Source organism: Halichoeres trimaculatus, unplaced genomic scaffold (assembly GCF_033239565.1).
Source record: "Halichoeres trimaculatus isolate MK-OKI-2021-1 unplaced genomic scaffold, fHalTri1.1 fHalTri1_scaffold_13, whole genome shotgun sequence".
NCBI lineage: Eukaryota > Metazoa > Chordata > Actinopteri > Labriformes > Labridae > Halichoeres > Halichoeres trimaculatus.
Genome location: NW_027437191.1, coordinates 26,253,552 through 26,279,697, shown reverse-complemented (window position 1 = coordinate 26,279,697; position 26,146 = coordinate 26,253,552). Strand labels below are relative to the sequence as shown.

The following is a 26,146-nucleotide window of genomic DNA, read 5'->3' as shown; positions in this document are numbered from 1 at the left end:
ATTTTATGGGGTTTCTGCAGACTAATCCCAGTACAACTGAGTTGAGCCGTCCCACTTTTTGGGGGGCCAGTCTAAACCGATCCAATCCCAGAAGGTGGAGCTACAACACCACAGAACATTGATTGCTCAAAAGAATCGTCGCTTGTCATGCCACAGCGGCTGCATTTCTCCTCGCGGCACACAGCCTTCTCTGAAACAAAACTTGATTGCACTTTGTCAGAAATAGCCACATGCCAAATTACCCAGAGGTTGAATTGCTGGATGTCTTACACAGTTGCTTTTTGTTTACTGAGTCGGGTTCTTCTTCTTTGTTGGATTTATTAGCTGGTACACTGTGTTGGGCTGCTATGCCGTCACGCTATTATGTAGCTGATGCAGCTATCAGCATCCAGTTAACATGCTGTTGAAATGCAAACAGGACCAGGCTTAACCAAGCCTTCCTGTACGAAACCGTACTGATCTAAACCAGACTGCTTGGCGGAAACAAAGCTATAGAGACATTCTGCCTTCATGATGTAAATGGATTCATGTTCTCCTGAGACTCTGACGTGATACAATGAAGTGTACCTTATCACATTTTACCGCTTTAAAACCTGATTCAAACTGTTTTTTATCTGAATTAATTCAAGGAGCATGCTTTAACACTAGTGTAGGACAAACAGATGTAAACAGAGGTGGACCTACCTGAATAACTCCTGTGTTACTGCCTCCACAGCAGCTTCAGACAGAAACAAACACAGAGATTCATGTTAATACATCAACCAAACAACCATTCACACATCAGCTCTTCACATTACTGTCAGTTGCACAGAAAAGGATGTCCTAGCACAAACAGATATCTCTATTTCTCGCGCTGAAGCTTCAGTCTGCATTACTCCAGCTGCTTTAATCTCCAAGTATATTTCATTTGAAATAACTTTTATGAGCTTTAAAATGTTAATGCTGATAGAAATAAACTACTGAAACAACCACAGCTCCTAAAAGCTGTGTGAAATGTTAATAAAATCAGATTTATGTGATCAGTTAATCCTTTTAAATTAATCTGATATTAGCGGCATGTTTCATGCGTCCCAACTCTCCCTCTGACAGACTCAGCCTCGCTGGAGTCTCCTCAAGATACCCCACCATCAACCAGGTTAGTTTGTTAAGCTGATATTTCTCCTGAACCAAAAACCTTTCTTTCAGTTTCAACATTTAGTATAATGTCTTTGCTCTTTTTTTCTGTTAGCTGCAGGATTCAGGTGATAAGAAAATCATCAAATTCAGTTCTTATTTACATTTCATACAGCTTCTTTTGAAACTGGGCTGAAATTTAAACAACTAGTAAAACTTTTATGAGTGATTTGATGAGGTACATCAAAATAAACGAAAGCATCTTTGATACATCGACAACTGGCTGGACGAGACCTGGATGAGATCTTCGTGAGACTTGCTGAAATGATGAGGTCATCACATACAGATCTCATCCTAAGTGCTTCATTACATTTTAAAGGGACCTCAAACATCAAGATCTGCCCAAAGTTCCTTCCACAGGGCTGGCCAATCAGAGAGAAGGGGGTTTGTGGAGGGGGTAGTCTTAAAGAGACAGCAGTTTAAATGAAGTATTTTAGACAAAAGCTGGAATAAGACTTTTCTAAAACACCAGTGAGAGGAGAACAGGATTTTTTCTGAGCTATAAATCATATAAATTTACTTCAAGGGCACCAGAGGGACAGAATAAAGACTGAAAGAAGCATGATACTCCGTCTTTGACTTTAATTAAGAGGGTGTTGACATTTAGCTTCTTTGAAATGTTTTATTATGCATTGATTTAGAATTGTAAAACCAGGCTTTGAAAGACAGACACAGGCAGACTCGTACCTCTGACTCCTTTGGATCTTGTGCGATGGCGCTTTTTAAGGGCATTTACCTCCATCTGCAGAGAAAAACAGATACTCTTAAACTGAAAGCAGCAGAAAGAAAACTCAACAACGTGTGAGCAGAAACAGGAAACAAAGGTCACATCCTAAACTCTCACATCACCTTTCAGTAAACAGCACAGGGTATTCTGATCAGACTTACATAAGACGTCAGCTGTGACTGTGTTCCTACCTGGTCAGAGGTCGGTGCAGCGCTGGTCATGGAGCTCAAGAGTCTTTTAAAGCTGGCAGAGTTTCAAAGGCCGTCTTCAAGAGTCATGATCTGTGGAAACAAAGCACATAAATACCTGAGTGTTTGGAAAGTCTGCTTCCTGCTGCATAAATCAAAGCCCTCTCATGATGTTTTCCTTTATTTCTGTTAGCGTGACCTGAAGCCCTGCAGCTCTAACTTCCTCTGACGCCCTCAGTTTGATTTCTGAGGATATTAAAACACTCAAAGGACTCATTTGGAATCTGCAAATTCATGACATTCACTTCGTGGAGTCGATCAGAGGTTTCTGGGATGAAAACATTTCCCTAACCTCGGACAGACGACCCTTGACAAGACCGAGCCGTGCAATTTTAAGTCCTTTACGGCATTTATCTCACTGCTGTGTGAATCATGTTTGCTCCAGAGATGAGTCATTGTCACAGAGCAATGACACAGAGCTTTAATTTCATGAATTTTTATCCTTTCGGTAGAAAAAGAATGAGTAAACACAAACCTGGAGCAAACTTTAAAAAGATCTACAGCTCTGAAACTTTTATGTTCTCTGCAGCCTTCATCAAAAACACTCATTATTTTCACCTCAGCACTGCGCTTATATTTATTTCATGTTTTAATTATTTTAACTTTTGTTTTTGCACTTTTTAATTAGCATTTAAATCTTTAATGTTATATTTCTGCAGTAATGTTTTAATGCATTATGTAAAGCAGTTTGAATCACCGTGGTGGATGGAACGACATGGCTCAGAAAGCTCAGAAATGCTCTTTGTGTGAAGATTATTAAACATTTAGCATTTCAGATCAGCAGAGTTTCAGAGTCTGGGTCAGTTCTGGGTGAACGTGACAGATCGGATGTTTTGATCACAACCAGGAGGATGAAACGACAGTATAGGCTCAGGGTTGTGTGGTCTACTTCAGGAGCAAATGACTAGACCACCACAAACTTATCAACGCTGAATCAATCCCTGCAGTCCCTCTGTTTCTGAGAATACACGAAGTGCAGAAACAGAGAGGAGAGTCCATCTAGTTCAGTCCTGCACCTTGTTGAACTCACAGAGAGAGCGAAAGAGAAGAGCTCCAGCTTTCTCACGCTAAGCCCTGGTGACAGACTTTCACATGCAAGAGGTTTTAGGGACAGAGTCAGGAGGAAGAAACACCTGTAATGATGAGGCTCTCAGAGCGAAGCTCTAACCACAAGTACACTGTACAAGTCACATTCATGAAACTGCATCACTAATCCTCCACAAACAAACTTTCAACTAGAAAATCTTACATTTAACTACAAAACACTCAGAGGTGATCTGTTGTCTGCAAAAAGGATAATAAGAACAGTTAAGGAAGAATCTATCATCAGATGAAACTGAAAAAAATGGATCCTTGCTGTGCCCCAGTTATGTTGCATGGTGAGTTTATACTCATATGCACATATGATAGAGCAGCAGTTATAACAACAGAAATATTGTATGTTTAAATCCTGATTTGTGAAGGCCTGGAAGCCTCAGTTACGAGCCCCATGTGGCAAGCCCTTGAGTGGGCGTTCTCGGTTAAATCCAGCCTATAGCGCCTTTCCCTCATGTCACTCCCCACTCTCACCCTGTTCTCTGCTCTCTGCACTGTCTTCAACTCTCCAATTAAAGGCAGAATAGACTAGAATATATGTTTAATGCAATTTACACAGGGCAGTTCAGGTACATTTGAAATTCTATGCATATCTCCCTGAGTCATTTTTACAAAAAAAGTTAAAAGTATGTAAAAATAAATTCAGAATGCAACATCTGTCAGAAATTATGGCGACTTTGTCTTATATTCTTTTGCAAACCAATCCGACTATTTGTCATGGAGTTATATAGGCATATGGTGAAAACGGCCCTATTTCACATTGATGAACAATCCTTTAAAAAAAATCCTGGATCCAGACGGTGATCCAGATCAACTCCAAAATGTAATCACTTCTTCCTTACACCATTTTGAACATTTCCAGAAAATTTTAATCAAGATCCACTTTTTGAGTTATGTTGTTCACAGACAAACAAACAAACAGACAAACTCTCCCAAAAACATAACTTGCTTGGTGGAGGTAATATAAAAGAGAAAAGGAGTAGAAATAAAAATACGTAAAATTTAATCAAATGAACAAGAAAATAAATAAATTGTAGTAAAAACAAAGTAAGACAAAAAAAAAGTGTTAAAGTGTGATTTGTGTTCAAAGACATTCACATGGATGCAAACAAAATATTTGAGAACAAACATTTGAAAACACAAAAAATTGTTTAATTAACCAAAGATGTCACAGACCCCTTGCAGTACTTTCACAGACCCCTAGGGGCTTCAGACTCTCTTCTGAAGACCTCTACTGTAGGGTTGAAAAAGGATAGCGTATTTAGTCATAAAATGTATTTAATCTGCACACTTTTAGATAGGACGTGTAAAACCTTGTAAATCGGTTTCTCCATCCCTGGAAATGCGGAGCCAACAGCTCCAGACTGTGTTGGCAACTCCTCAGTAAGGAGAGCAGCTATTGGCTGTTCTAGAAGTCGCTAAATAATGTTGTCCAACCGATTTGCATACGACCATTTACATGTAATTGTCATGGAGGCTTTAGGAGAGAGCTATAACATCATAGAAGAGAAAGAAAGGATGTAATTACCGTAGATATGTTTATAACTATAAATAAACTTTCTTCTGTCAAGTCTCTTCTGTCTTGGGAGGGACTGCCGCAAGTGAGTAGGGCTTGTCTACCTGTGAGTAGTTTGGATTGGTTGGGCCACAGCAGCACCCGCTGCTCGTTAAGAACAGTAGGATACATACGCCCTTTCACGTCAGAGTCTCCAAACCCCAGAAATGAACTTTTTGGAAATAGTCTGTAAAGGGGTCTGAAATGTTGCAAAGTAAAATGACAGAGTGGCTCAGTTGGCAACACTGGCTCCAGACTAGTATTTCTAAAGCAACAGTTTAATAGGACACACTGGTTAAATGGAGCATCTGTAAAAAAATAAATAAATAAATAAAAAATAGGCAAGGCAAGGCAAGTTTATTTGTAGAGCTCAATTAACAGGAAGTGAAACTCTGGTGTCTGCAGGTAACCTTGGTGACTAGGTGACAAAATTTATTATCTATGTTTTTTAGTTGAGAAAACCTGAAAACAAAAGAGCTTTGCATGGCTTTTAGTTTGTTTTTAAAATATAGAGTATTGGAATTTTCACTTTGTGCTGCAGACATTATAACAAAGAGCTGTGGGGGGTCTGTCAATGTAAACAGAAAGAGGAACAGAGAGGAACAACAGTGTGATGATGAGGATGCGAACAGCAGCCCTCCGTTTCTCCTCTTTCTCTGTCTCTCCTCAGCTGCAGAGCTGCTCCTGAGGGGTGGTGGTGGTGGTGGTAGTGGTGGGAGGTGGGGGGTTTGCGGCGTTAATATAAATGTAAATTCTGGACAGCCTCGCCTGAACTCTCAGCCTACTCCCATTATGGTGCCACCGCATACCGAGGCCGGGTGCATCTGAGGCCGCCACTCCACTGAGCGTGCTCCAACGCACCCTACATCAAATACAGTCCTCCCTCGCTTGCTAGCTCGCTCCGCCCTGAAGAGCTCAGCCGACGAAAAAAAAAAACCTCCGCCTCCCTGGAAACTATACGACTGAGTGGGCTGCATTAATGGGCCTGTGTGTGTGTGTGTGTGTGTGTGTGTGTGTGTGTGTGTGTGTGTGTGTGTGTGTGTGTGTGTGTGTGTGTGTGTACGTGTGTGCTGCAGTGTGTGTGCTGCAGTGTTTGAACATGTGTGTCTTCGTGAGTGTTTCCATAGGCTGTGTCCTTGTTCTGCCTCTGCAAGTGTGTATGTATGTGTGCGTGTCTGCGTGCATTCTTGTGTTTCTATCTTTGCGAGGACTATTGTTGGTTTTCAGATTCTCATCACGAGGACAGTCAGGAAAAATGAGGCTGTTGGGATGTGGAGACATTTCTGGTCCGTTGGAGACTCAATTTCTCAGTTAAGGATCTTTTGTGTAATGATTGGGTAATTTTTTGGTTCCAAACATTTAAGATTTTTCTTAAAGCCTATAAATTGCTGGAACAGTTTTCAGAAAGTTTAAGAATATGAATAAAAACATTCTTATTTGGGAAATGACTTAAACTTGGTTTCAGGTTTTTCTAAATACATAATTTTTGATATATATATTTCCTGTAATAGCGTCAATAAGGCAAAAACATGGTCAAAATTGTACATGTTGTACACAGAGGTAAAAAAATAGACTGCATTCACTTTGTATGTGTTTGTGTGTGCGTGTGTGTCTGTGTGTGTCTGTGTGTGTGTGTGTGTGTGTGTGTGTGTGTGTGTGTGTGTGTGTGTGTGTGTGTGTGTGTGTGTCTCACAGTGTCCTATATGGCTGGCTTGGCGCTGTGTGAAGAGGAGCTTCCTGCTGTTTAGTATTCAGCCCGACACTCTGCCTGTCTGGTACAATATGATGCAGAGCTCTATACTCAGACACACACACACACACAAACACACACACACACACACACACAGACACACACACACACACACACACACACACACACACACACACACACACACACACACACATAAAGGCATGTAGACTGAGCCGAACAGCACAGAGGGTTCACCCACTTTGCCATGGAGGTATAGAAATGTACACTGTGTACTCTGTGTGATATTTCCTCTGTTGTACAGATATCTGCAGGCTGCAACGCCCCCTGTATGCTAACACCAGCACAGCACCTAGCAGCTTTTCTCATTGGCATCGTTTGAGTATTAAACATGTATATAAAATCTAGTGAGGAATCCATGTTATTCTGCAGGAACAAAGAGAGTCTGTCTCTGAGAGCTTCTCCACAAACGAGTTCCTCCACTCAGTCAGTAGCTAAATATCAGCGTGCGGTCGCTAGGTTACCTGTAGTTTAATATAACTTTAGCTTGGGCTGAGGCGGGTGGTTGAAATGGTGTTGACAATAAGGCTATGGGTCTGAAAATTACATTTAACAGATAAAGGCCATGCAGTCAGAAAAAGAAATGTCTTTGTTGTAATCAAGAGCTGCTGTTGCACAGCCGACTGGTACTGTAACAGATTCTGTACACCCCCAAAAAAAGTTATTTTTCTAAATAGGTATTTTATAAAAATTTGTGTCATTTACTACAATAATTAACTAATACTATGACAAACAAACCCTCTTCTGCCATTTCTTATTATTTAATGCCTAAATATCAACCCTTCTCTTTTGTCAGAACAAGGGTCTAGCAAGAGCGACCCAAAAAAGACACTTGGTGAGTTTGGACTTGTCCGCCTTAGTGCTGCTTGTTGACAAGAGTAAAGCTTGGTTTATGCTTGACCCTTCCATGAGGTCTGCGGGGCTTGTGGACGAATGACATCATTTAAGCAGTTTCGCCCCCTTGCATGATCCTTTTCATGCAGATAACCTCTGTGTCCCGCACCCCCACAAATTTCGAACTTTCACATGGAGATGTGCAGATGAAGCACAGCTCATAGTGTCCGAAGCATGAAAATTACTGGCTTTTAAATGACTCATCACACAAAGATCACCATGATAACTGTGTGATTAACAATTCCTGGTGGGAAATTGCAGCCAAACTTGGAAGAGAAGATAAAGTGTTTAAGATTAAAAGAGCTACATGCGTTCTCTCGCACTGATTTTGCACATCATATTTCTGTGCATCACGTTTGTGCAGAAAGCATAATATAGCCATAAGATCGATATGTGCTGTGACACCAGAGTCTCCAAACTCCAGAAAAAGTTACTAAATCTGTTGCTTGTTTGCAAAAGAGGTGCTGGAGGGCTCTGAAAACTTGTTGACAATGTTGCGCTTGGCAGGATCATGTTTCCTGTATTTACATTATTTTCTAAATCTCCGACATTGTCCGATTTTTTTACTCTGCTTGTCTCCTCTCTAACCTTCCTTTTTGATAAACATCAGCGTACTTTGCCATGAATACACTTAGAGTCACTGTTAAGAGAAGAAGGTGCAGAATCATAACATCATACCGACCACACTGCTCCCATGTGTTTAGGAGGAGAACTGCAGAGCAACACAGACCTATAGATAGAAATATAAACCAGATTCTGGTCAAGACATTGTTCACAGCTAATTGTGGCGCTTAGAAAATAACATTGTACACCATATTATGTACAGTTTTTGTAGCTTATCTTGAAATCCACGAAGCCACCCAGTCTTAGCTGCTTGCTGAGCACACTAAACTAAATATGAAGCCGTAACATTTTTTTTGTGGCCCAGGCAGGTCTGAAAGGATTTGAATATGAACTTGCATGAATAAAAATCTTTTTCTGATCAGCTGCTCAGACTGTAAGCAAGTCTGATAATTGTTGGCGCAAAGGTTTGTGGTACTTTGGTCACTGTGCAGACATTACTGTATAAAAACCTGGATATATGAGACAGAAATATATTCCAGTGCTCCTTTGCATCTTGGAAACTTGATGCTAACTCTGCGGGGCGTGTGCTTTTGGACAGAGCAGCGGAGATTTCCTGGATGAATTAAAATGCAAATGACTTCATGGTGCAGAGATTTTGGGATCTTGCTTCCTGTTAATGGCTGGAGCAGCTCGTTAAGCTGCTGCTGGTTATTTGCAGTGGCAGGGACGTCTAATTATCCATTAAAAACTTCAAAACTCAGTGAAATAATGTGGAAAAGTTTTCAAAAACATAGCAGAACTGACAGGATCTCGTGGATTTACTGCTTCTGGAGCGTTAGGTGTTTCAAAAGTCGTCCCACAGAGTCGTGCATCACACCGAGGTGATAAAATGAGTCGCTGCTGCACGTCTGAACTCTGAAACATGTTCTACTTTCAGGCCTGAAGAGGCTGAAACACTCATACAAACATGAGCAGGCAGAGCCAAATGTTTGAGTCCAAACAGAGCGCGCACACACACACACACACACACAGAAACAGAAGACAGGTGTGTGTGTGTGTGTGTGTGTGTGTGTGTGTGTGTGTGTGTGTGTGTGTGTGTGTTTGCAGCAGAGCCCCGACAGCAGCTCAGTGTTTTATTACAGCAGAGCACTTTTATCAAACCCAACAAACAGAAACACCTGGTGTGTGATGTGACGCTGCAGTGCACAAACCAAACATCACGAGAGAGCAGAGAGACAGAGACACAGACAGACAGACAGAGAGACAGAGATCAAGAGAGCTGCAGCACTGCTTTAAGCTCAGAGACTTTGTGTTATTCTGGACAAGAAGCTCCAACATTTGAAGACTCTCCTGGGACCTGGATGCTGATTGGCTGCTTGCTTTGCTGCTTGGGTTCAAATTCACAAGTCTCACCAGCTATTAAGGAAGGGTATTGATAACCAGTTCCTGGAGGAAATCCATTAGAAATGGTTCGATCTATCGACATCATGAGCCTTTATCTTGAACCATTCCCCTCTCAACTCTTTACATCATGCCAGGGCGATTGGACCTTATGTCGATGTCACGTGACATACCACACGTCAATCTTGTTCGTCAGTCAGCAGGAGAATTTCCAAGATGATAGTGTAGAGATCGAAGTGATAAAGCTTGGCTTCACGTTACCAAAGAAGCTCTACTCTATTTGTGCACTGCTGTAACATCATGCAAGGGTCGCCACCAGAACCTCATCATCAGCAAAAAGATGATACTGAACTTCGAAGACCCAAGCTTGTGTTGGCTTTGTGAAAAGTCTGCAGACAAATCCACTTGTGGGGGAGGTCAACAGCATTACTTCTGGTCCCCTTTACCCTAGGCACGGGGGTCTAATCATGGGGGGTTTACACAACAACAGTTTTAGGGTGAACCATAACAGTATCCTTGCGTTTCGGCCTTGCGTTCACACAGAAACTGTGTTTTAACCAACCTTAAATGACAAGTTTTCAAAACGGCCTCCAGAGTGGATTTTTTCTGAAATCAGTGGAGATGCTGACACCACACTCCGCTTCGTGCAAGTGCATACAACAGTACAACAGCACCGTTGTAACGACTGTTACAGACAACCAAGTTGTGCTTGTGTTGCAAAATCTGCTGAATCTGCTGACTGTCTTTCGCCAAAATGTGCATCAGTGTGCATGTGCTCCACTTCTGCACTTGGCATTCACCAATACACCAGATAATTGGCTCAACTCTGCTTTGGTGGCAATCAACCAAAAGTGGCTTCTGGACAAGACGGTTATAGCGCCAACTGCAGGCCTGGCATGCTTACTACAGCATTTTCAGTCCCTCAGCATTTCTGTATAATTGTAGATTTTTTTCACTGTGTTTTAGCATTTTCAGATGAAACGTGTGAACGGGGCCTAAAGCTTTCCCCAAAGAAAAGAGAAACATGCAAACAGCTGTTTGGCTGGTACCCAGAAATAAACAAATGCATGAGACCTGTGAAGAACTCACGAGACATGATCTCTGCTTTAATCAGGAGAAAATGGTCTTGGAATCTCTGCTTGTTTTAAAATGTTCAACAGTTTGGTTAGCCATTGGGTTGGGAAGGATGTCCGTTCCTTTTTATCGTGACTGCAAGTTTTCCCAGATCAGAATGAGGGCCTAAACCTCAAACAGTCTTAGTCAGCTGATGATGTACATGTCTCCAAAAAGGTCATCCACCTCTGCCTGGATCTGTTCACCTCTGCTGTCTGTGAGGCTTAGATCAGGGCAGAGTCTAACATGTGCCTGCAAACCAAGCTGAGGTCATCCTGACAGCATGATGTGCTGCCAACATGGACAGAAGCCAGCTCAGACAGAACATTATGTACTAAACAGCGTGCATTAAGTACATTAAGTAGTTGGTCTTTATGCAGCTTTAAATCCTCTACAAACAGAGTAACGTGTTCTTCTTCTGCCTCTGAAACATGAGTCTGACTGTTCAGTCTGCAGACTTTACATAAAGTTATGATGAATAAATGTAGATTAAACCACGCCGTACATAATGCATGACTGCACAATGCACACCTCTTCAAATATTAATGGATGCACAAACTTTATAAACAGTCGACTTTTGATTCTTTGGATTACTTTTATTATAAGTGTTGGCACAGAACCATCTCTTCCAAAATAAATCCTCATTTTCTCACTGGTGATTTAGTAAACTCCTGTTTCAGCCTTTCAATTTTAGCTGCTGTCTCTTTAAGGCTCTCCACTCCATAAACCACCTTTCATCTGATTGGCCAGCCCTCTAGAGGTCTGTCAGGGGACAGAGCCTTGGTAGACCTTGGTGTTTGAGGTTTTTTAGAAGATATTCATGCAATGACGTCATCAGCAAGTCTGGTGGAGATCTCGCAAAAAAGTTTCAAAGTTTTTTTACGTTTTTTTTTTCTTTTTTTGGATTTCATGAGGATCTAGAGGAGCCCTGGTGCTATTTTTAGAGCGGAGTGTTTTGATCAGTTTACAGACAGATTCAGGGATCTCTACAACATATGAATGTTAGTGTTTCAGCTCGCTAATTAAACTGAAAGAATGAAAGCTTAATGAGTTTCTCTCTGACTCACTGATGTACTCTGCAGAGGCTCCCGTACAGTTGGTGGCATAAACACACACACGCACACACACAAAGATATAAAAAACAGGGCTCTGCAGCCGCTCCACTCAGTGTGACTCCCTCCTGTACATCAGCCCCACTCCTGGTTTCCATGGAGACTGGACTGATCGGGTGATTAGCCGCGTCAATTAACCTCTGACCAATCACAGAGAGCGCCCGAGCGGCAGCAGCTGACTATGATCTGCAGATATGATCACAGCTGAATCCAACATCTGAACGCTGCATGCTAAATAATAATGAACGCATGTGGGAGTTCTGCATTAGCATACTAAATCACATTCCTGCACTCTTTCTATCTCTTGTTTTTATTCCACGGAGTCCTTTCCTGTATTTGTTTCTGTATTTATCGCCTCTTTAGTCCTGAAATTAAAAACCAGGATTTTGTTTTTAACTTGTTGGTTTTATCATGAAGTCTGCACCTTAATAAGAACAAAACCAGAGAGCAACTCCTTCCTCTTTTTCCATTTTCATGTTCCTCTCCACACATGAACTCATCTGATCCCCTGCAGGGTTACCAGCTGCAATCATCCCTGCTACACTTCATGTTCACCCTCTAAACCCTGTAAAAGTGTAAATGTGAAGAGGCCACGCAACAGATTTCCATGCCCGGACACAAACGCACAGGGGGCCGGCTCCCCTGGATGACCGGGTGTGCTGGTGTCGTGTCAGCACTTCAGAAGAGATAAAGTCGTCTTCGGCCCTCAGACGATCTTCTGTCAGAGCGTATTCACCTCAGAGCTCGAGCTGAGAGGATCCGCGCACAGTCCCAGGATGAAACGTCTGCAGGCTGAGGCTGTGTTGCAGTAAATTCTGCTTCTCGTGATGAGCAGAAACAGCTGTTCTTGTTGTCAGACGTCACCTGACTGCGCCTGAAACGTCACCTGAAGACGCCACCTGGATGGAGGTGTCCAAATATTAATTGGTGACTAATGTTTGTGTTGGCCTCTACAGATGAATGAGTCTTTACCAGAGAGGACTTTTGGATCTAGGTTACCTTTTAGGTGCACCAATCAGGAACAATAAGTTTTTGCATGAAACAGTGTGGAGAGCAAAACCAGGCTGAATGCATCCATTGCAATAATTTGTTTATCCGTTTAAATATTTTGATATTTCAAAAGACAGCAAGGGATCAGAGTCTGGACTGAGGACGGACCAAACAGAGCTCTTATGTGTCCCAGGTGTCAATAAGCAAGAGGCAGAGCACTCCCTGGACACACTGCCAGTCAGTCTCAAAGATATGCAACCTTCATTCCATTGAGCAAAACTCATATGTCTTTGCACTGTAAGTGGGCACTGAAGGAACATGTAAACCCCACACAGACCCCAAACCCCCAACCCATCACATTCTGGCCTCCCTCATATGAGACCACCGTGCAAGCCATCATGCTGCAGAAACGGTCATTCGCTGGTGCAATAACTCTCTACAAATCTGCATTCAGCTGCTGTCATTTCCGCAAACTTTAGGCCCTGTTCACTGCAAGAAAACCCAAAGTAAGATGAATAGGAACTAGACCAATATAATCCAGGAACAGGGAATACGTCAGTCCCATCTCAGCTTCTTTCCACTGGCTTTAAGTTCCAGGAATGGTAACTGACTCCCTGAGCTTCTAAAAAACCTCCAGGCCTCTCAAATCATCTAGCTTTGGTCTTTGGATTGTTACAGTGTTAACAGTGACCATGCTTTTGCCACCAAGCCCCTCAGCTGTGGATCAGCCTCCACCTTCATCAGTTTACCTCCTCAGACTAATCCTTCAAGTCTTTTATATGTTGGCGCTTTGTTTGCTCTGTCTCCTTAGTCCTTAAGATTGCTTTAAATTGGGTCTTTTATGCGTTGATCAGCACTTTGGTCCACCTCTGCTGTTTTTAAATGTGTTTTCAGATTATCAGCACCTCAATGTATTATTTTTGAATGCTAATTCTCAGTATAAGTTGTCGGGTCAGATTCCCCATACTGGAATTTAATGAAAAACACGCCTTAGAAAGAGTCATGTTTTCATGACAGTGGGTGAAGGTGCTTATGAGAAGCAGAGTCTTTATCCCTAAAAAACAATAAAGTTTCTCACCACCGGTGTCACTGTAATCAACGTCTAACAGAAAGTCCTCAAAGAGTCCTCACAGAGACTTAAACATAAAAAATTACTGACTCACAACTAGAGGTAAGATCTTAAGCCCGAGCCCAAGCAAGCCCGAAATTCGGGCCAGGTCGGGCCCAAAATGTCAATTATTAACTTTGTGTCGGGTCCGGCCGGGCTTCTCACTCGCTATTTTTTTTAAATAAATATATATTTATATATTATGTATTGTATTGCACACTCACAGCCAAAAGCATACTAGGAAGCTTTAGGGCTCCGCTTTTTCAACTAGAGGCAGTGGCACCTGTTTCACGAGCTATTGCTGACTGAATTCTGTAATAACCAAATACATGGCTCGGGACACTCGCTTTACGCAGCGCTCAATGCCAGATGTTCAAGAGGGCGAGACCCGAGACTGAACTCCCGCACAATACGCACTGTACACCGAGATGACCGCCCTGGACCACCTACCTCAGCAGGTCTCACTTCTGCAAACAGCGGCTGGTCCCAAAACATGTATGAATGGATTCATCCATGCGCGCAGTCTCTAGCAGAGGATTTTTAAAGTCTGTTTGTTTCCGCCTTTGGTAACGAAGACTTTAGTGAACCTGCTGCGCTCTGGAGGCTTAACCCCGTGTATCTCAGATGCCTTTCCTTGTGATCTACAATGAAGCCCAGAGACCTGCTCCTGCTGCTGTTCCTCTCCTTGTCAAAGAGGCGCGTCCATGTGAGCACGATATCACACACAGAAATATCTTTAACAAACTTTCCGCGTTATTTCATTGTGTAAATGCATTTATAATGATCATAAAAATATGTAGATTATTTTAACATTAAGAAAACTTGCGATACAAAATTTCAGGTTTGTTTCGGGCTCGGGCCTGCAAATCAAGTTAATTGATAGGGCTCGGGCAGGGTCGGGCTTTAATACGCCCAGGCCTGGGTTGGGTCGGGCTGGATTTTTTAGGGCCGATCTTACCTCTACTCACAACCAAGGGTGGGTACTGAATTAGGTACTTTGAAAGGTACCAAAGGCACAGAATTCTGTCTATAGTACTGAGTACTGATTCAGATAAACTCAAACAGTACCATGTTTTGGTACCTAAATGCATCCTTGTGACTGTGAAGCAATGTAAGGTCACACTGGCCATCCAAACCTGGCCGTACTCAAGCACGATTGTCCCCCTGCAGCGCTGTGCCCCAGCTGGAGAGTACGGCCAGCGGGGCACACTACCCCAATATGAACCAGACTTTAATGGGTATCTCACATGCCAATGGCCTGCCTATGTCATCGTGAAGCGACTGTTTGCATGAAGCAGGATCTTATCAGAGTCAGAACAATGAGACACATACAACTCTGCCACAACTTAAGGGAATTTTTGACTTATTGTAAGTCGTTTTGGCTTTGTTTAAAATGATTGATCAGAGATCATACGTGATGGATTACACACGCTGTCCTCGTGCTTGAGCTGGTGCATGAAGTAAACCGCGCTGAAAGCCACCTCTCCAAATCGTCCTTAAGCAAGGAATGGTTGTGGCCATTCAAAATCTGCTTTGGGGCTGAAGCGCACTTAGGCATTGTATGGTTTGCCAGAGTGACTGCTTCCTAAGAGTAATTGATTTTCCACGCTGGACATGAAAACAGCATTGCAAGTTTATATACTGAGAAATAAACATGTTAAATTAAAAAACTTGGAGACCTTCGTTATCTGCGTGCTCTCTTAACAAAGGTACAAAAAAAATCTGCTCGGATAAATTGATCAAACAAACATTTATCCGCAGGATCGTAGCAGAAATCAAAGCCCCGCCTCCTCGATGTTAACAGATATGACAAGGGTCTTGACTGACATTTAAGTTTAACAATGAGGTTCCCGCAGCGCTGTGTGCTGGAACAGAGAGAGGAATCAAACACTAGCGCAAGAGGCACTGAACTCAACGAGGTCACAGTGAGGGGGCGGGGCTCTGTGATTGACAGGTCAGGGAGTGGATGTGGTAACTGAGATGAGCTATAATGATCTGTGAGGATCAGACAAGACTCCTGCTGTGGTTCCTCCATCAGTGCGTGTGTGTGTGTGTGTGTGTGTGTGTGTGTGTGTGTGTGTGTGTGTGTGTGTGTGTGTGTGTGTGTGTGTGTGAACAAGAAGCACTAAGCTGACTCCCATGGTAATTTGTCTCTTTTGGAGCAAAAACGTACATATTTAACTTCCTTTCATGCAGACGCCTCTCGGTCACAGCTGAGGTAGAAAACCCATCAGGTTAGAGAAGAGACGCTACGATAACTGACCACAGGGAGGGAAGAGGTCAGAGGTCACCGCAGACGGGGCAGAGTTAAAAAGTTTTGCATTAATAAGAATGACATGAGATTAATCAGATGGCAGCTGCAGGTCTGCCGCTCACATGAATCATTTTACACACACACACACACTTCACGGAGGACAGGATCTACCCACCATGAATCATTAAAAATATGTGTGTACGTGTGTGTGCATGTGTGTGTGTGTGTGTGGTTTTTACACTATGAGTCATGCGGAGCTCCAGAATAGAAAGTGGATGATGCCTTCTGCTATGTGTGTGTGTATGTGTGTGTGTGTGTCCATTGATTGGAAGAAGTTAATCAGATTGATGGTTGTCTTGGCAGCAGCTCAGATTTAATAAAAAGCAGACAGACAGACAGACAGACAGACAGACAGACAGACAGACAGACATGAACTCACAGGGACTCAGACATCAGGCGGATTTATGTCCTGAACGGTCTTTCCCGTCTAATTTTAGAGTCAGGTTAAAGTCCTGCCTGACGAGTTGTTGTTAGAGTTTCAGTATCGGCTAACACCCGATCAATCACTGAGCGATAATCAGATGGATCTGAAGCACATCATCAATCCCTGAACTGTCGGCCATCATTTTAACAAACATCCATCTCTCCGTAAACAAACTACACAACTACAAGCTACGTTGGTAACACTCCAGTCAGGAAACCTGAGAAGAATCTCAGTTTAGGTTAAACATAAAACAAAATTTGGGAAGCTCCTAAGCTCCTACCTAGATCTGGAAAATAATTGTTTTGTTTTTTTTGTTTTTTGTTTTTTTTCTTCTTTCTTTTTTTTTTTTTTAATTGAATATTTTATGCCTTTTCTTAACTCAACAGATTTGATGTTTTCATGTGATGTGATTTTTGATGAAAGTTGCCCAACCTTTTACTCTTGGATCACCTCCTTCCTGATAGGGCTGGGTGATATGAGAAAAAATCTTATCCCCATCATTTTTTTCGTATCAGTCAAAATCAATAATTATCATGGTATAAATCGAATAACTATTTTGTCAAGCTTAATTGTTTCATTACTTATAAGTGAGTTGTGAAGACACCTGAAGGTTATTTTTGATTTTGTTTTTTGTTTTTTGTCAGTGGTTTAAAATAACAGATGTACCGAAGAACATTATACAACTATTTAAGATTAATAAAACGGGTACATCTACTTCAAACTAAACTAAAAATCTGACCATGCAAAATCTTTCAAGACTTTAAAGGAGACACAAACAAAACAAACCTCTGACTCTGTTGGTCCACTCCAGATGAAGAAAAACTTAATTAAAAAAATGAATCTTGATGTTTTCAAGCTTTCTAGGACAACAGAAACAAAATTGACATATAAACTCTTTCATTAATGTCAAATGAATAGAAAAGGTGTTATAATACAAAATAAATTCTCAAAATCTCTCATTCGTATAGATTCTGACTCTTCGTTTTTTTGTAGTAAGGCATGACGAGAGAACAAACTCAACGGTCTGTTGCCTTTGTGGCACAGGCCTGTCTTTGTTCTATGGTGCTTGTCAGCACTTGATCCGTTCTGGGATTGTGCATTCTTTAGTGGAGTTGGATTTTCTCCCAGGGGAATACCCATTGGGCCTGATCTACTAAGATCTCAAACTGTACCAACTAAAAAATGCATGTGTTGTTAGTGGGTGTGTTGCAGGTGATCTACTAAGACTGCGTCCACAATCGATAACAGGTGCAAAACGCCCTCTTTAAATGAGGATTCAGCACGTACTACCTGCTGTCACCATGAGGAGTTTGGGAGAGCAGAGTGGCCGTAAACAAAAAATTAAGTTTGAAGCCGTGGAGTTGGAGAACTCAGACGTATGTGTCACAGGCCACACGTGGGAGGTGAGAGCTGTGCTGATGTTCAGTGCTCTCTGGGCTGACATTGATCGTACATGCCCTCGCAACAGTCCGGAGGTCGTTCAGTGGCAGTGGTCCTTTAACTGAGCGAATGAAGAGGGAGGTTCATCTCCTGCTGGGCAACCCTACCAAGGACTATTGCTTAACATTTTTTTCGTCTTTCGCAGTCACCATTCTTTCTCTCGTGTTCAGTCTGGCAGGCAAGGAAGATATTATTACAACCGGACATGTGAAAAAAAGGAAAACTTAGAGATAATATTGAGAGATAATATTTTAAGTAACTTTGTTTTATTTTAATAAGGTAAAAAATATTCATTTTTTTGAAAAATACTGTCCCACCCTGAGTTAAAAGACTGCTGTCAGTTATGGACTGTTTTTTCTCTAACTTTAGTCTGCAGGTGAGGTCAGGACAGCTAGGTGGGAAGTCACAGACCTCTTATGTCTTAGGCCCTGTTTAATCTAGAGGTGTGTAAAAATACCAATGCAGCAATATATTGTACTCTGACCTGTGATAAAATATCCATATTTCAACTCTTGATATCAGTATTTTTTTAAATAAAAATTCATACTTCAGGTGAGTGGACAATAGTTAACTGTGTAGAATATCATAATATACTACAATATTGTGATGTTATTGTATCGTGACCAAGGGGCAACATCTGGTTGGTAAAAATGAAGCCTATGCAGAAGCGCTAAAAGTTGCTGTATGTTGGCTGCAGAAAGACCAGAAGTCACATAGACATCCAGCCATAAAAACAGACTTTTACAGCATTGAAAAGCAGCATTTACAGCCTGGTTCAAAAAAGTATTTGGCCTAAAACCCTGATTTCACTATGCACTGTGCTGTACGAAGAGTGATTTTTTTTTTCCATCTCTGCGGTATCGACGTTATGAGGATCGTTTGATTTTCCAATCAGAGGCATAGCTCAGGTTATGTGACCGGCGTCATATCAGCGTCATTTCAAATGTGTCTGCGTCCGCAGATTGGCTCCATGTCACGGTTTCAGGAACAGACGGGTTGCATTGCGGAGGCTACGTCCATGTTTTCTACAGTCTTTTATTGTGACTCAAGTATCGCGATGTGTATCATATCGTGGGATTCTTTCCAATACTCACCCCTAGCCTACACAACAACGTTTCACCCACGGACGCAAAACAAAAAAACTCCACGGACCAGATCATCCTAAATTTGTTGTTTTAGCGGCTCCGTGAATAGCAAGATCTGCTCCATCAGGATGGGCAGCAGCAGGAGCCGGGATCACTCGCACTTGAAGAAAACAAATGTGAAGAATGGCTGTGATGGAGGAAGATCCTCTTCTCCTTCACCATTATCATCATCATCTGCTCATCGATCCATCGGCCTCCACTGCACGTTAGTTTAACATGAAACTGTAAACCACGCTTACTTCAATAGCCATCATATTAACCTTCTTAAAACAAAGTATGTGAACAGTCAGACCAAGAAACTGACAGAAACACTGCCAGGGAGCAGTTTGTTTGTTGTTGAACTCATGCAATAAAAGAAGGGTTGCAAAATCATGTTTTAAGTCTCAGTGTTGCTCAGAAATAGCAGATAAATCCTGCAAAGCTCTGATGTTCCTGCAACAAGTGTGGGCTTTGGCTTCAGTCTGTGAAACCCACCAAACCAAGAGGACACCATCTCCGGTAGATCTCACCCCGCATAGAGCAAGACTCAGCTCTGAAATGACAGTTTTGGTCATTTTGCGTTAAAATCTGAAATATCTGAGAGTAGAAATGACATGAGTACAGGGTAGAGGGATTCACAGCGTCTGGAACGTGAAGCTCAGCTGCTGATAAGTCTCTGCGGCGGTCAGGTCTGGTCCAGGTGTGTGGCTGAGCTGTGATGTGAGCAGACCTCCAGGTGTGACGGAGGATTTATCTGTGACCAGCAGCTCTCTCTGGTGTAGGTGGTCATGTGTGAGCGGAGCGTGTGTTTAATCTGCTCCTCCGTCACACACAGGTGGTGTCTGGCTGAGAGAGGAGGAGGCTTTATTTCTCTCTGCAGTTATGAATGATCTCCAGCTCGACTCAAGCTCGGCTCCGCTGAGAGACGGGGAATAAAGTGGGTTTATTTTTGCTTTCATTACTTTTTTAGCCAGCTTCACCTGGACTCAGTGTTAACAATGAAAAACAGACGTCTACAGGAGCCTCAGAGGGACAAGAGGCAGGTCTGATGGAGCCAGGTGATTGTTTTGTCTCGTCTCTACCTGTTTTTCATCACGGCAGGGGGGACGAGCTCTAGCTTTAGGAGATCAAATGTGACCCCAGAATGCATAAAGGAGCAGAAAACCCTTTGACTGACCAAACTAACACGATCACTGACTAACACTGAATCATCAGACAGCGTGGATACCAACTCTTTCTGTTATTCTTTTTAACAGCCACGCATGGGAAAAAATAAATATTGCAATCTCCGAAACACTTCAAAACTGCAACAACACATCTCCAGCTCTCATTTACCCACCTAAACACAAGAAGCAACTCCTCTCCTCCTCTCTTTAGGCTGTTACAACCTGCAGCACTGAGCAATACATTTACACCTATGAGATTAGGGTCAAGCTAACACTGCCCTTGTACACAGCGACATCTTCCACCTAGCGTTTGATTTCGTGATCAGTCAGTTGATAATTCAAAAGTAAGAAGATAATTTGAAAAATGGAACGTGAAACACAAAGACAGAAGTTGCTCTGTGGAGGTAGATGAATCACCTGGTCAGAAATTATTGCTTATAGTTGCTTATGTCACAGAATTGGTTAGCGCAATCAAACGGGGATATGTGACAATTCATACTGTCAGTGTCAGCAGGATTGGAACATAGTCTGTATATAGAGTGGACAGTGTGGCTCTGCCATTTACCATTGTATGGTTTTGAAGCCAAAATACCCCTGTCACAGGTGCAGCCATTGCAGCAGTTGTGCAGCCAGAGTCTGCGCAGTAGAGACTGTGAGGGATTCTTGGAGAATCTGTGTGGAGCAGGGTGACAAAAATAACATTTTTTTTCTCTTTTGAGAGTCTTATCACTTCCTGACTCTAGCTCTCAACATATTTTACAATCCACAAAAAAAATACACAAGAACAGCAGATGTCAATCATCGTCAAACGTGATATAAAACCTCATTTTTAACCTCACATAACTAATGAAAACAAAACTTTTCAGAAAAAAGGGGACTTGAAAACAAGACAGCCAAATGATATCTTCAAATCACCACAACAATCAGACGTGAGAAACATTTCTATGAGGTGTATTAATTTTTTAAAGTTTGACCACAGCCCATCTGGAATGACTGGAGAGCCAGATTTTTTGACTCATACTGCAGCCAGCCACCAGGGGGAGCGCTTTTTGTGGCGACCTCACTTCGAGCTGAGCAAGATGACGTCCATTTTTTTACTGTTAATGGAAACGGAAAACAAAACATGTTTCAGAGCAACTGTAAAAAAAAATGGACGCAATCTTGCTCAGATTAAAGTGAGATTGCCACAAAAAGTGCTCCCCCTGGTGGCTGGCTGCAGTATAGGTCAAGAAATCTGGCTCTCCAGTCTTTCCAGATGGGCTGTGGTCAAAATTTAAAAATTTAACACATCTCGTAGAAATATTTCTTACATTCAATTGTTCTGGTGATTTGAAGATATTATTCAGCTGCCTTGTATCCAAGTCCTCTTTTTTCAGAAGTTTCTTTTTCATTAGTCACAAGAGGTTAAAAACAAGGTTTTACGCCACGTTTAACGATGATTGACAGCCGCCGTTCTTGTGTATTTTTTCCAGGAATTGTAAAATATGTCGGGAGGTAGAGTCAAGAAGTGATTACACCTTTGAAAGAAAAAAAGTAATAATTATTTTTGTCACTCAGCTCCATTCAGATGCTGAATCCCTCACAGTCTCTGCTGCTTTTTTGAAACAGGTTGTAAATAGGAGCCAAAAAAAGTTTTGTTTTTTTTTTTGCTTGGTGTGGATGTTGTTTCCCGGTCTTTCTGCATCCAGCCTCAAGCGGATTCTCAATGAACAGCAATTTTCAGCACTTCTGCATAGGCTTCTTTATTCTAAACTGGATGATGCCCCTTGCTAATAGCGCAGCCCAGTGATATCTTGTATCACCACAAAATATGGATGTGAGAAACATTTCTTCGAAGTGCATCTATTTTTTAACGTTTGACCACAACCCATCTAGAATGACTGGGGAGACAGAGTTTTTGACCTAGCCAGCCACCAGGGGGAGCAGTTTTTGTCATCATCAAAATCAAAAATGCATCCAAAGAGCCGTCAGCACAAGCATCAGCGCCAACAAATACCTCAGAGCCACAACTATAGTTGTTCAACAAAACTCAGATACAGAGAAATGATGCACCCCTTGCCTCAGTACACTGAGCATGATATCTACTTTTTAAAGGCCAAGGGAAAGGGTTAAAGAAAACATCTCTTAGAAACAAGACACCACTGGATCCCTGCTACGTCTTCACCCCTGGATGCTTGCTGGCTGTTGTAGGCAGAGCAACTGTTTATTCACTTCCAAACAAAAGACATTTTTACAAACTGATGATAAACTGATGTCAGATTAGGGTGAAAATCCCACAGCAAACAGACACCATCAGGATGAACCGCATCCCATGAGTAACGAGACAGTTAAGCCATTAAAAAAGCGGACGTTAAGGTATTTAGAAGCTATATCATGTGGTTTCTAAATACCGTAACGTTCGCTTTTCACAGTTATGTAGCTAATGCAGCTCCTGATTGCAGCTTGTCTGTCCAATTACTCGTGAAACACAGCCTACTGCAGTGAAGTCAAACCTGTCAACCCGTTCTGACATCGGCATAACTATTATTAGCTAAAGTAATGTTATAATGAGCGATTTCAACATAAAACCAACAGTTCTGAACATGGCTAATATTTTCGTGAAGTAGCAAAGTTTTGAATATCTGATTATATATATAGATATTATATGGGACATTTGTCAAACCCTTTGGTTTCAAGTGAGGTCTCGGTTTGTCTTTGTTTCAAAGGCTTTGTAGCCCTTCCCCTTGATTTTATGGTGAATTGGGACACCCCTTCACGACACGTGCACCCGCAAAACCAAAGGCTAAGGACTAAGACAAGGACAAAGAATTGGAATTGGCCCCGATTGTTCTCTCGTCATAATGAGCATCATCAATTGGCTGATTGACCATAAGCCACAGATATAAAGTTTCACTGTGAAGGTCAGTTTTTGAAAACAGAAATATTTTGCTCTCATGGTAGAAACCAAAAGCTTGTCTAATTGTATGTTTAAACAAACTGTGCATCACTTTCAGGAGAACTTTGGCAGTCTTTGCAGTGAATTTTAAAACAATGTGTATTCAGCCACAGGTCCGACCAACTCGATAAGTTGTGCACCCAAATAGCGAGTGGACCGGTTTTGAGTCCAACCCAAGGCCTCTTTCCTGCACAACATTACCACGGTCTCTCCTCCAGTTTCCTGGTCTGTTTGCTGTCCTAGTCCTTTTAAATAAAGGTGAAAAAGCCGTAAAATTTAATTTAAAAAAAAGGTGTTCAATGGTATGAGTTTAAAAATATCAGCAGATTGGATACCTGCAAAAATTCAAAGTTGTGCCCCTCAAACTTTCACTATGTGTTCAGTAAAGTTTGGTGCAAATATAAAGTAAATGTCTGAGTTTTTGTCATGTTCAAATAGAGCTTTGCAATGCAGAGTGACCCCTCCTGCAGCTGTACTTTACTCAGACCTCATTTGTGTTCAGCTTTAGACATCACCTGGAGGAATCATCCAACACTCACACACACTTACAATAACACAACCAAGAGGGAGATTTTTACGGAAATAAAGGACAAAAGAAAGCAGATGTTCACAAAGTGAAATCAGTAAAATCAGTGCCTGTGCAGAGAGCGGAAATAAAAACTCTTTCATTGCACACGGAATAAGTTTACATCTTCCTTTGCAGACACTCCCTCTGGATTCAGACTGAAAGTAAAACCGCTAAGCTTAATTTTTCAAACTGTAAGTCAAAAACACATGAGGGATCCAGAAAACACTCCAGCTGACTTGTTTCTGGAAATAAAGTTTTTGCAGATGATGCGTTTATTTCGCTCTTTGCAGTCTAAGATCTTAATTTCTTGCTCATAATAATTTTAAAATAAAAATATAAAAGCTCCGAAGTTTCCCACTGCAAAAAGTTTTAAAAGGAGGAACTTTGGACTTACTTTTTAAGGATATTTTAGTTAAGTAACAATCCCTTAATTCTGCAAAGTTTTCTGTTACAACCATGCCAGTGAAGCTTCTGTAATCTGAGTTAAATCTAGTTTTTGTGCATTATGTTAAAATGTAGTCAAAGTTTGATGCTATAACCCAGCTTAATGTTTTTGCAAAATGCAACATTTAAGACGCACTTGAACAATTTTAGTTGCACATTTTAGGCATTTTAAGATTTAATTTGATCCTGACTTAAACAGCTGCTGCAAAGGTTTACACTCTGAGGTGATAAAGTTGTGTATTAAAGTCGTATTTACTCGAAGAAAAGCAGAGTTAGGACAATATTTCTCATGCATCTGACCTCTAGGCCCAAATTAATCAAGAAAATTCATGCAATTGCTTAAATTATGTACATCTAAAGTCCAATGAGGACACAGACAGGGGTGTGTGTGTATTTCCGACAGGTCTCGTTGCTCAAAGACTGTGGATAAAGTTAATAAAAGGTGCCATAAGGTCACTGCAGCTCACTAATTGGCAGCTCAGACACACTTCACCTCACAGCGGAGGCATAACGGCAATATTATAGGAAGAGTGACGCTCTGTGACACCCTGCAGGAATACAAAATATTACACACAATAGTCCCAGCCTGGATTATCATATCCCATTAGGCTGCATGCTATAGCAGGCATACAGAACAATACAGGCTTCATGGCACCCTGCAGGAACATTAAGGGGATATTACAGGGATATTGTGGGATGTGATGGAGCTCTGGGAGCCTCTCTGTAATAACAGGGAGGATATATATGATAATGAAAGGTGAGAATAAAGGTAACCAAAGAGGTGCCGTAAGGTCAGGACAGGACACTTATGAGGATGGCACACCACAGGTCAGATACTCACTCAGACAAAGACACAACGCTGCAGAAATGACAGGAAATGAATGTGAGATTATAAATAGATTTCATGCTTTGAGGAGCAGAGGCATGACAGGCACACAGCACAGGAGCATCACGGCAAAGTGTCCCTGGAAAAGGCGCAGAAAGACACCCTGTCAGAGCTCCGAGCAGCAGCAGCAGAAGGCTGTCAACAAAAGTGAGAGCTGGAACAACAGAAGCATGACTGACACCGCTCAGGAGCTCTACAGGAGGACGCCAAAGGTGACCGAGTCGCGTTAAAGAGCGCGTTAAAGAGCGCGGCAGACGCGACAGAGCGTCAGACGCGGCAGAGCAGAAATATGAAAGAAGAAAGAGAAACATACTGGAATGGCGAAGATGGAGACTCCTCTACCTCTGTCTCTTCTTCCTCGTCTCCTCTTCCTCTGTGCGCGGAAAGTCTGCAGCCTCCTTCACTCTCTCTCTCTCTCCCCCTCTCTCCCTCTCACTCTCTCCTGGTCTGTCTCGTAGTCTCTCTGCCGCTCTCTCTCTCTTTTGTCGCCGTGATAATCTGGCCGTGCCTTCACTGGCGGAGAGCGGGATGGAGGAGGAGGAGGAGGAGGAAAGAGGTAGGAGGAGGGAGGGGGGACCCAGACAGACCGACAGGAGGGAGAGGATGATGATGATGGTGGTGATGATGAAGATGGTGGAGGGAGAATCAGACACTGCAGCAGCAGCAGAAGAAGAAGAAGACGGTTTTACCTCCCTCTCCCTCTCTTTGCTCCCTCCTCTTCCCTTTTCCTCTCTTTCTTTATTTACTGGGCGCGCGCACGCAAAGAGACGGAGGCGCGCGCGATGGAGAGCCAGCGCGGGAGGGAGAGCGCGCGCATAGAGGCTCTCTTTCTGTTAAATTCAAGGCATGCACACTGTGACTGCGTGTGTGTGTGTGTGTGTGTGTGTGTGTGTGTGTGTGTGTGTGTGTGTGTGTGTGTGTGTGTGTTTCCAAAAAACCACCCAGACTGACTGCAGGATCCACACACACACACTCACACTCACACTCACACTCACATCAATGTAATGTTCTTTGTTCAGCTCGGTGTAACTAAGTCGTCTGACTGTAATTGATACTTGAACTTTATTAGTAGTAGTTGTAATATCCTCCTCTCCATG

General features: G+C 42.2%; 1 protein-coding gene across 5 annotated transcripts in view; it reads right to left on the bottom strand.

The window, feature by feature from the left end:
* myt1la (myelin transcription factor 1-like, a) overlaps nucleotides 1-25,762 on the bottom strand; it is a 73,436-nt gene extending 47,674 nt beyond the window's left edge. The window contains exons 1-4 of one of the 5 annotated variants that reach the window (XM_074684921.1): nucleotides 25,739-25,762; nucleotides 2,092-2,181; nucleotides 1,861-1,915; nucleotides 685-718 (exon numbers count right to left, since the gene is read on the bottom strand). In XM_074684921.1, coding sequence (XP_074541022.1) covers nucleotides 685-718; nucleotides 1,861-1,915; nucleotides 2,092-2,121 — 119 coding nt within the window. In that variant the 5' untranslated portion in view covers nucleotides 2,122-2,181; nucleotides 25,739-25,762. Of the gene's footprint in view, nucleotides 1-684; nucleotides 719-1,860; nucleotides 1,916-2,091; nucleotides 2,182-25,362; nucleotides 25,697-25,738 lie in introns of those variants that run through there. The other 4 variants (XM_074684923.1, XM_074684920.1, XM_074684919.1 and 1 more) reach the window with 4 other exon arrangements.
* Nucleotides 25,763-26,146: the final 384 nt, after the last annotated feature.